Consider the following 9,738-nt stretch of genomic DNA (forward strand, 5'->3'; position numbering starts at 1 on the left):
TATTAGCTTGTTTGATCCCAAGGTCACCATAGCTACACAGATCCAGTCCATATACAAATCCATTCCTTATGTTGTCTTTTTAGAAGACATGTCATAATGGCTTGTTTGAGGTTTTATTCACATCAGTACTGCATTTCATCATATTTGTGTATGTGTAAAAATAAGAGGAAGGAATTTTCTTCCTCTTGACAATCATATTTTTGCAGATATTTAATTTTTTTTAAAGGGAGGTCCGGGAAAAATGAAATCAGACTAATCCTGAGAAGGACAAGACCTGACCAAGAACATAAGTAGCACAGTCGGCGCTAACAAAGACTAACAAGAAAACAAGTAGATGATAAGTTGGCACTAAAAGGTAACTACAGATGAAAAAACAAGACACTATAAAACAGAACGGGGGATATTTAACGGTTTGCAGATTTATTTAGGTTCATAAACTTTTCAATCGGTTACACTCAAAAAGAGCAACTAATCAAAGCTATAACATTCACTATAGACATGCCTTTTAAAGATCGAATACCTGAGAATTACAATTTCAAAATGTTTAAGCGTAATAAAGAGTGTGTATTTCAGTGAAATTTCAGTTCATGGTAAAACTGTTCCCTGTGAAACAAGTTAAGATAAAACTTTGTGTCTTACTGCACTGATAAAGCACCATAACAATAACACTATGGCAAAGATTAATGGTTAATGTTTTATATATATACATATATATATAGCATTACTTTTTCAGGATGAATTAAAAGGTTATTTTTGCAGTTAAAGGCAGAGGAGGTCACTGGAGGTTTGGTGGCAGCAGGACCAGCTTCTTCCTTATGGCAACTTCCTGGACGGGCATTTGTTTGGACCTCAATCCCTGGCTACTAACATCATCATTCACTTTAAGCAGGATTGTCAGGATGTCTGTACGCCTGGAAACATTAAATAATAATTAGCTTTTTAATAGTGCATACTGATTTTTTGGCATGTAATCCTTCATTTTCTCTACATTGTATACTCAAATGATCCTAATGAACATCACAATACCGCACGGTATAAACTTACGTTGGGCAATGGAGCTCTAGGTTTTGGCAAAGCGACTGAATAAACCAGGAGCCTTGCTCTGGCTTTCTATAAGAAAGGTGACCGTCGATGGTTGACCTGGCAATAAGGAAATCCGTGTCGGCCGGGAACGTGATATCAAAATCATCATCATCATCCATCTCCATCTCCATCTCAGACTCTCTGCCACCATGAGCATCTGCTTGGACATGCACACCCTGTTGATTTCTTAACCCACGGCATGCCTGTATGAAGAACAGCTTGGGCTTGCCGACTAGCGCCTGGCATTTATTGCCTTTGAAAGGCTCTCGTATTTGATCCACAGAAATAACAGCACCATCGGTTCCATAGACTCCTTCCTTCATGCCATGTGAGAGGACGCAGCAAACAAAGCAGTCTCCATCTACGGTCCTCCCCAAGTCCTCGAGAAGATGCTTCATCTCATCTGCAGTTTTATTTCTGTGCTCCTCCACTGTAAACCCCAGCCAGCTGAACACTTTGGCAAGACGCTCTGGGGTTAAAAAGAGAGAATGAAACTCTGAACAAATAATTCCAACTAAATAATATTTATATACGAATATAATCATTTATAACAATAAAATAAAACGATATGTATTTAACAAAGCCTAAACAGACAGCAAATTTAATTATTTAAAGTTTTTTTTTTTCACGCAATGACTAAAATTTAAATATGCTTAAAGAATATTTCACCTCAAAAATGAAAATGAGCTGTTAGCGCAGTTCGCCGGCGCACAACTGGCGTAATTCTAAAATTCTCCAAATCTGTTCTAATGGAATAAACTAATCAATATCTTAGAATGCTAAGTGTTTAAAATATCAGCAAACGTTCATTTGTGGATGAACTATTCCTTTAAAGTATCTAACTGCCTAAATACATAAAAAAAAACTAACCTTGGTCCTTATCCGATCCCCTTCTTTCACTCATGGTTGCAAATTCTACATTATTGATGATCATGCAGACGCCACGTGGATTTCGTTCTATTTTGTATTCAGAGACCTGAAATAAAAGCACATACGCACATCAGTGGAACACGAAATACGTGACTTCTGCATTTAGAGTGGCTTGAATCTCTCCAATATATAAAGTCACCTCCTGCACTGGATGCTGGAATGGCACGGCTGGAAAAGCGATGACCGCGTGATTCTTTAGTTTTGGAAAAATTTCCAATATTTCGTCCTTTCTTAGAAGCTTTATAAACTGACAACAAGTTTGCTCCCCCCTGCCCATGAGTCTGTCAAGCAGGTCGATGACTTTCTGCTCTCTTTTTGTAGTATCTGAGAGATTCCCGTAGTCCCGTTGAGTGATAAGTTTATCCTGGTGCACATGTTGCAAGATGATATTGGGATCTGCAGATAAAGTCTCCAAGAGGAAAGTTTTATTTTGTAGGATTTTGTTAAATGATTCTTTTTCGTCCATAGTTTAAAATCAGCCTGAAGAACGAGAAGAAGAAGAAGAAGAAGAAGAAGAAGAAGAAGAAGAAGAAGAAGAAGAAGAGAGGGGTTAGTCTACGTAAGTTCCTGATTGTACGCAAAGCACCTTCAAGACGGTAAACAGTTCTTATTCGCTTTAAAGAAAAGATGTTTGCCATGCAACAATAAACAGAGTTTAAAAGTAGCCAGTAAGCTAATCGCTAATATTGCTGACAGGTGAAACAAAAGCTGTGCTCGTACATTATTAACACCAAGTAATACAAACCAGCTTGTGGCAGCTCGTGCACGCTGGCAGTCTGTACATTACACAAAGCCTCGATGTTCACACAGGGAAAATTTCACGTTAGAGCGTTCAGGTAAGCCATATGTTCACTGTTATGCTTCATTTATTAATAGTTCTACATTTTATGGAACGCTTAACAATTTACGATTGTGCGTTTATGACTTTTTGCTTTCGCTTTCCTTGTAATTAATTTCTTTTTTTTATTATACACAGCACAGCCTACTAACGTGCAATGATAGCAGCGTAGACGCTTTAAGATATGCTGTTGTTAATAAACAATATGTTTCATTTACAAGTTTAGAAGTCAATCACCCACCGTTTTATCAGATGATGTTTTTCTTCGAAAATCGCGTAGCCACGCCTAGTCTCTGGGTTGCCAGATATTCAAGGTCGCCTAGTCTTCTCTTGAGTCTAACGCTGTAAACAGTCAATGAAACAGTAATAACTATCTTTTTTTGGAATTATATATTAATTCTAAAAATGTAAATAAAAGTGCCATATATTATGCTACTTACTTTTTTCCCCAGTGTAATAAACAGCATTTACAATAACTCTAAAATATAAATAAAAGTGTCATTTATTAGGCTATTTATTTATTTATTTATCCAGTTGTCTAGAAATAAACACATTGAGAAGTGGACTGTTATGGATTTGGATAGCACCGGTAAGTTTGATCCCTCTCAGCATTAATAAAAGTAAAGTGAAAATAAAAATAAACAAAATTGTGTAAAAATTGTCCTGTATTTTTTGCAGATATTTATTATTTCTATTGAGTGTGTATTTACAATGTATATGGCAGAAATTCAGGTCAAGCCCAATTATATAAAAAAAATTTAAGTTGTGTTTTTTTATTTAATGCAATTATTGCTAGTCTTCTCTTTTGTGGTCAATTTACGTGTCATTTGACATATTTCTCCCATAGAAGATCTAAATGAAATCCGTTCCGCAGTGTACCGAGCTGCTCTAAAGCTTCGCACGCTACAAAAAATATGCCAGAGTGAGTTTTTCCATGTTTGATTTGAAGTCAAATACATCTGGGAGCATTACCATTATATTACGCGATTTTCATCTCATAGTGAGTATTTCATTTCTATCTTCAGTGCATCTGGTGTCACTGCAGGATTTGCGCCCAGTCCTAAATACTTTGTGCAGTTCCGGGGATCCGATGATTAATCTCAGTCAAGAAGATGTGCGTCAGCATCTAGAAGAGCTGTTCCAGAGCATTTCGCATGAGCTTCCTTATGAGACTGTCCCCGAAGCCACAGATCAAACCACCAGGCTTCTCTTTAAACTGTTTGACAGGTGAAGGGTAACTCTGTTGCTTCAACGTTGTATAGTCTGCTTTCATATTTATGCGCATTAATCTTTCTGCTTTCCTTTAGAGAGCAATCTGGTGTTCTTCTGCTCAGGTCAGTGGAGGCCGCGCTGATCGCCCTCTGTGGAGACACTCTCTCAGCTAAACAGAGAGGTCCGTCCCACGTCTCCTCTTTTAGGATTAAATAATGCTGCTGGGATCACGGCAACATCGTGTCTCTTTTGCAGCTCTGTTCCGACTGGCTGAGAGCTACAGTGGGAATCGGGAGAGTGACAGGGGCTCCATCGGTCGAAGTGCACTCAAAACCCTGCTGGAGGACCTCAGCCAGGTGAGAAAAACAATCCAATAAAGTAGACCTGCTTCTGAGAAATACTAGCCAATTTCTAAATAAATTGTTCCGGTTAAGGTTCCAGCAGTGGTTCAGGAAAACAATGTTTTTGGTCACGCTGAAGCTGCAGTCTGCTCTTGTTTTAATGGGGTACAGTATATTTTCCAACAACTAATTACTGTATCTTTAGGTTAAAATAAATCAGAGTACCGTTATATTTTGTGGCCCGTGGCAACAAGAAGTTCCATGAAAATCCATGATTTAGCAGAATCATGCAATACTGATTTTCTCTCAGTTAAACAGTGCACGTGTGACTGAGGAGCATTTCATTGGCTGGCTGCAGTCAGAACCCCGGCTGCTGTTATGGCTGTCCACTCTCTACAGGGTTTCAGTGAGTGAGGCTGTACAGCACAGAGTCCGCTGCCATGCCTGTAAAGCCTTTCCTATCACTGGCCTCAGGTATGCTTTTTAGTATAACATTACCATACATACTTGATGGGGTTTTAAGCTAGTCGGTATACGACGAATGCACAGTATATGATGTGTAGAAAAGGGTCAGGCAGGGTCGCCAGATCTTTCACAACAAAACCCACCCGATCCCCCTGGTATTGGGGTTGTTTTAACCTGTGAACATGAACAAGTTTCCAGGGCTATTCCTGTTAACTATAAACTGAAATAACGATTTCAAGAAACATAGATGACAGAAACACATAATAACTGAAAACACAGCTAAAATGAAAACAGAAAATATAAAAATGCCTAATGCCGTTACAGCATGTTTGTATTAGGGTTGGCGTGCATGCTGTCTGGTAGATGATAACGGTGTGACCTGTCCTTAGGTATCGCTGTTTGAAATGCCTGAACGTACACCTCTGCCAAAGCTGCTTTCTGACTGAGAGGCGCAGCAGGAAACACAAACCCTCTCATCCTGTTCTGGAATATTGCACTCAGGTGTGCAAACAAGCAATGTTTATTAACTCTAAGGTTTTTAGTTCAATGCCCAATGTAGAAACATTATTGAATTGAAATATTAGACGCTCGGCAGTAGTCTAATCTAGTAAGTAGTAACTGTAGAATATGAAATTCATTAAATAAAATTCTGCGATAAAATGGTAAATGCGTATGTGTGTATATTTTATTATTATTATTATTATTTTAAGCAGTTTGGTTTACTAGGACACAGGAACCATTTTGCAATTTACCACACATACAGTATACCACCATTATGTAATCTCAGGAGGTATTACCAATTAATTAATTACTCTGTTCAGCCATCCTGGAAGGAGTCGGTGGCTTCACTGGCCTCTAGTGCTCGACACGCTTTGGTCCCCCGACACGCTCGGAGAGAAGCAGAGAGGAAGAGAGCCCTGAGAGCCAGCTCTAGTGCAGAGCTGCGGTACAGGTACACACTCTGTGGGTTTTTCATTACTGGAATACAGCGTATGGATGATTTCACGTCTCGATGTGTGTGTGTGCAGTGCCCCTTCTCCAGCGCTGCGGTCTGTAGCAGATCCAGACATGCATAAAGCTCCTGAAATAAGTCCGACTGTCACCCCTGCTGCGGTTCCAGTTGAGTCTAAAGGCCTGCAGACAGAGGAGGCAGAGATTCCCCAGGTAACTTACCTGCAATCCACTCAATAGATTATCATAATGACACATAATAAATCACGCCCCGATGTGGATATGTTTAGAGAGAAACAGCTATTCTCCAGAAAGACATCAGTATTACTCAGAAGGCCATGAAAGATCTGCAGAGAGATAAATGGTGGGCCCTTTTTCAAAATAAATCTATTGAGTATTAAAATTTGTATTTTTGTATTGGGCATCAGTGTGTTTGTGTGTTACAATCAGGCTCCTGGAGAAAGAGTTTCAGGTGTGGAGAGTCGCAGCTCAGTCGGAGCATGATTCACTGGAGGACAAATGTACTGAGCTGAAGAGCATGATGGATGCTCTGAACCAACATAACCAGCATCTGGAAGAAGAACTGGACAGAGTCAGACACGTGAGAGGGGTCATAAAAAGGGCAAAAATATCTGGGCATAAAAATAAAATTCCTGTGTTTGAATTATCAGTTTTAACGCAAACTAAGAAACTAAATGTAATGCATATTTGTCAGTTATACAAAAAGAAACACTGAAACGGGTAAGATTTTGTAATTGTACTTATATAAAATGAATGTATTTTAAATATATTTAGAACACATTCAGCTTAAGCGCAATGGCCGTGTGTCACGGTAGTGGTTTGCAAGAGAGAGCACTCAATGAGGAAAAGTCAACTTAAACACTTTTAATCTTCTATGAACAAAATAAACAATATCTTCAGAGGCTGGCAGGCAGGCAGACAGGACCGAAAGTGGGTCACACTGAACACATGGCACAGGACAACACAACAACAAAAGAGTGTTTATCATCAACTGCTTTACATCCAATCTGTTTCAGTCTCATCATTTCACATTTTGCAGCTAATTACATATTGCTTGTTCCAAAGCTGAGTATATTAATGAACATTTATGTGGAATATGATTTTGTAAAATAAATGGACATTTAAATGATTAGGTTTTATTTTAATCATCTAATAAATATAAATAGGTAATAATAAATTAAACTGTAAAAAATGAAAAACTGAAAATGCTACAGTAAAAACCTGTTAAATGGTTAACAGTAAATTCCTGTAAACATAACCAGGACTCCCTGCACTGCATTTCAAATTTTGATTTGATGTTTTTTCTTTGAAATCACAATGTTTCTTTTTTTTTATCAGTTATGTTTATTAGGGTTCTATGTTACATCTAATATTGTTAAATTAATGTTTAATATTTATTGTTTCAGTTTAACGAGTCTCACCCTGATGGTGTTTAGTGTTTGTGTAAATGACACTGAGCACATTCTATATATGTTCATATTTAAAATCTGCTTGTAATGGGCTTAGCTTCATCGCGTGACTTTCTCATCACCAGTAGTTTAATAGGTTGGTATATTACATTATATCACTTAATGAAATTACGGTATTTAGCTTGAAACCGTAAAACCAAAAATGTTGTCATGGTATTTTTACGGTAGAATTCCAGCAAACACAGCTGCCAGTTCTTCGCTGTAAATTATACATAATTTTATTTACAGTGTATGGCATAATACTGTGCATAAGTGCATAAGTATTTATTTTAAACATTATAAATATAACTATAAACTGCAAAAAATGCTTTTCTAGCTTTTTTGTCTTGTTCACAGCCAAAATATTAAAATATAAATATTGTAGTTTTTGATTTTAGAAAAAAGTAAAAATAAGTAATTGTTTACTTGATTTTTTTCACTTAGACTATAATTTTTGATTTAAGAATTTCAAGAAATTTTGGAAATGAGATAAAAAACCTAAGCTTTTTTGCAGTGATAGGTTTATTTATGTTAAAACTGTTTTTAATTTTTGAGCAGATTCAAGAGATGAACCTATAACAGGTTTTTTAATAGTTATTTCTTTTTCTTTGTGACAGATATTAACTCTGAGGGACAGAGACCAGCTCAGAACTGACTTTCATTCTCATTCAGAACTTCAGCCAGAACACGATAGCAGCATTAGTGAAAACGACTGGATTCAACCTGGCTGTTTAAAACCTCAAGACAGCTCCAGCGGAGAAGAGCGGCTTCAGGAGGGGAGAGACGCATATCAGGAAGGAAGCATAGAAGTGGATGAGGTATCAGAAGACATCTCCACAAATCTGGATGACACGGAAGAGGATGTCCATACAGCTTCGGGGCAGCAAGAAGCCGTGGAGGAGGGGCTACAGGAGGAAGAGGAGGAGCTACGGCATAAAAGACAAGATCTCTCTTTACTACATCGATCCATGTCTGATTTAGACTCAGAATCAGATGACCCGGAGACGGATGACGAAGAGGAGCTTTGCGAGCTTGTACAGCGACTTCGGAATGAGCTTTCTCTACATACAGCCACAGGTTTGTGCCATAATGCTTTGCCTATAATCAGCGACACATCCAGATGGAGCAAATGCTTTTAAGAAATGTCAATAAATTATTTTAAATATATTCAATAATGATAACGTAAAGTGCACATACATTTTTGTGTCCATTTTTTTTCTGTCCACCAGGGTCGGTGAGTCTGCAGAAAGAAAAGCTACTGACGGCAGCAGAGGGAGTCAGAGATTCTGTTTCTCATCTTGTCACTTCTGTGAAGACCACCAGCTTGGCTTGATGGCAATCCAAATAACGTTTGCTTACCTGAAACCAATGCAAGCCACTTTCCAGCACTCTTTCCATAAGAAGGTCGATCATAACAGAAGATGCTTGCGGTGGACTGACGGTTGGCGATTCAAAATTGAATAAAACTTTAATTAATTTCACTATATATATATATATATATATATATATATATATATATATATATATATATATATATATATATATATATATATATGTATAAAATGAGACATTGGTTAATATTAGAGAGGCACTGATACTGACATTCAGATGACACAGAAAAGGCAATAATTATATTCCTGTTACTATGAAAACACTGGAATTTAATTGGTCTGTTGAGACATTGCACGATCAAATTATTTGCATAATTATTATTATTTCCCACTGTCCAGGACAAAAGTGTTTAACACCTAATATAGATTTGGGTCTTTCTGGGTTTATTTTGAGATAATGACCAGGTGACCCTTAATTATAGCCCGTAGCAATAGCTTTACAATATTATAGATTATTGCAATTCTGTCTAAAAATATAGAATATAAAAATATAAAACTAAGGAAAAAAAGCCACAACATATAGAAAAAAAATAGCCTACAGTTGAATTATTTTTGACAAAAATATATGAGAACAAGAACTATAGTCTATGGATTATAGGTAAATAAGAAGTTGGTTATTTAAGAGTTTTTGAAGTTAAATTATAGAAAACACATACAGCTATTAACAAATAATAGATATAAGAATGAGATGAGCAGAAAAGTATTTCACATGTGTATCTAACGTTGGGAAAACTAATATAGGTAGAAGTCAGTATTTGAGACTGATACCATTAGCAATAAATGTAGAAAATCTAATATAAATTATATTAGATTTATATTCAATTAAATTTATTAATACATATTTTTCATGCCTAGTTAATGTGTGATTTTTTTATATGCAGTTTTTTATTGATTTTTTAAACACCACACATTTTGGATGTTATTTACTAACAGTCTGTTGGACACAAAAAAATGTAATATGTGTTAATATAAAAGGGACAGACTGAACGTACTAAAAGAAAGAAAGACTTCTGAACGGATAATGTGTTTGATGTCAAAATAAAAAGATCTCAAAGTTA

General features: G+C 36.8%; 2 protein-coding genes across 3 annotated transcripts; one reads left to right on the forward strand and one right to left on the reverse strand.

Annotated features, from left to right (window-relative positions):
- Window positions 1–399: 399 nt before the first annotated feature.
- LOC122346881 (caspase-8-like) lies at window positions 400–2,479 on the reverse strand. The gene is made up of 4 exons (XM_043241743.1): window positions 2,153–2,479; window positions 1,954–2,059; window positions 1,045–1,552; window positions 400–911 (listed from the first exon to the last, which is right to left on the reverse strand). The coding sequence occupies exons 1-4, from the start codon at window positions 2,477–2,479 to the stop codon at window positions 776–778; spliced, it is 1,077 nt and encodes a 358-aa protein (XP_043097678.1). The 3' UTR covers window positions 400–775.
- Window positions 2,449–9,738, forward strand: dytn (dystrotelin). 2 transcript variants are annotated; one of them, XM_043241741.1, is made up of 15 exons: window positions 2,449–2,572; window positions 3,386–3,440; window positions 3,699–3,773; window positions 3,877–4,078; window positions 4,159–4,244; window positions 4,319–4,419; window positions 4,498–4,569; window positions 4,715–4,878; window positions 5,259–5,370; window positions 5,691–5,821; window positions 5,898–6,033; window positions 6,111–6,184; window positions 6,271–6,421; window positions 7,907–8,366; window positions 8,519–9,738. In XM_043241741.1, the coding sequence occupies exons 2-15, from the start codon at window positions 3,422–3,424 to the stop codon at window positions 8,620–8,622; spliced, it is 1,887 nt and encodes a 628-aa protein (XP_043097676.1). In that variant the 5' UTR covers window positions 2,449–2,572; window positions 3,386–3,421; the 3' UTR covers window positions 8,623–9,738. The 2 variants fall into 2 exon arrangements, with proteins under 2 accessions (XP_043097676.1, XP_043097675.1); XM_043241740.1 differs by lacking the exon at window positions 2,449–2,572 and adding an exon at window positions 2,716–2,849.

The sequence above is a fragment of the Puntigrus tetrazona genome, chromosome 6 (assembly GCF_018831695.1).
Source record: "Puntigrus tetrazona isolate hp1 chromosome 6, ASM1883169v1, whole genome shotgun sequence".
Lineage (NCBI taxonomy): Eukaryota > Metazoa > Chordata > Actinopteri > Cypriniformes > Cyprinidae > Puntigrus > Puntigrus tetrazona.

Excerpts from the sequence above, each read along its gene's own strand:
- LOC122346881 (XM_043241743.1), bottom strand. The coding sequence starts at position 2,479 with ATGGACGAAAAAGAATCATTTAACAAAATCCTACAAAATAAAACTTTC. Across the intron at positions 2,060-2,152 it reads TCCAGCATCCAGTGCAGGAG|GTCTCTGAATACAAAATAGA; the intron begins GTGACTTTATAT and ends CTTTTATTTCAG. Across the intron at positions 912-1,044 it reads CTAGAGCTCCATTGCCCAAC|GCGTACAGACATCCTGACAA; the intron begins GTAAGTTTATAC and ends TAATGTTTCCAG.
- dytn (XM_043241741.1), top strand. Across the intron at positions 4,879-5,258 it reads TTTCCTATCACTGGCCTCAG|GTATCGCTGTTTGAAATGCC; the intron begins GTATGCTTTTTA and ends ACCTGTCCTTAG. Across the intron at positions 6,422-7,906 it reads AACTGGACAGAGTCAGACAC|ATATTAACTCTGAGGGACAG; the intron begins GTGAGAGGGGTC and ends TCTTTGTGACAG.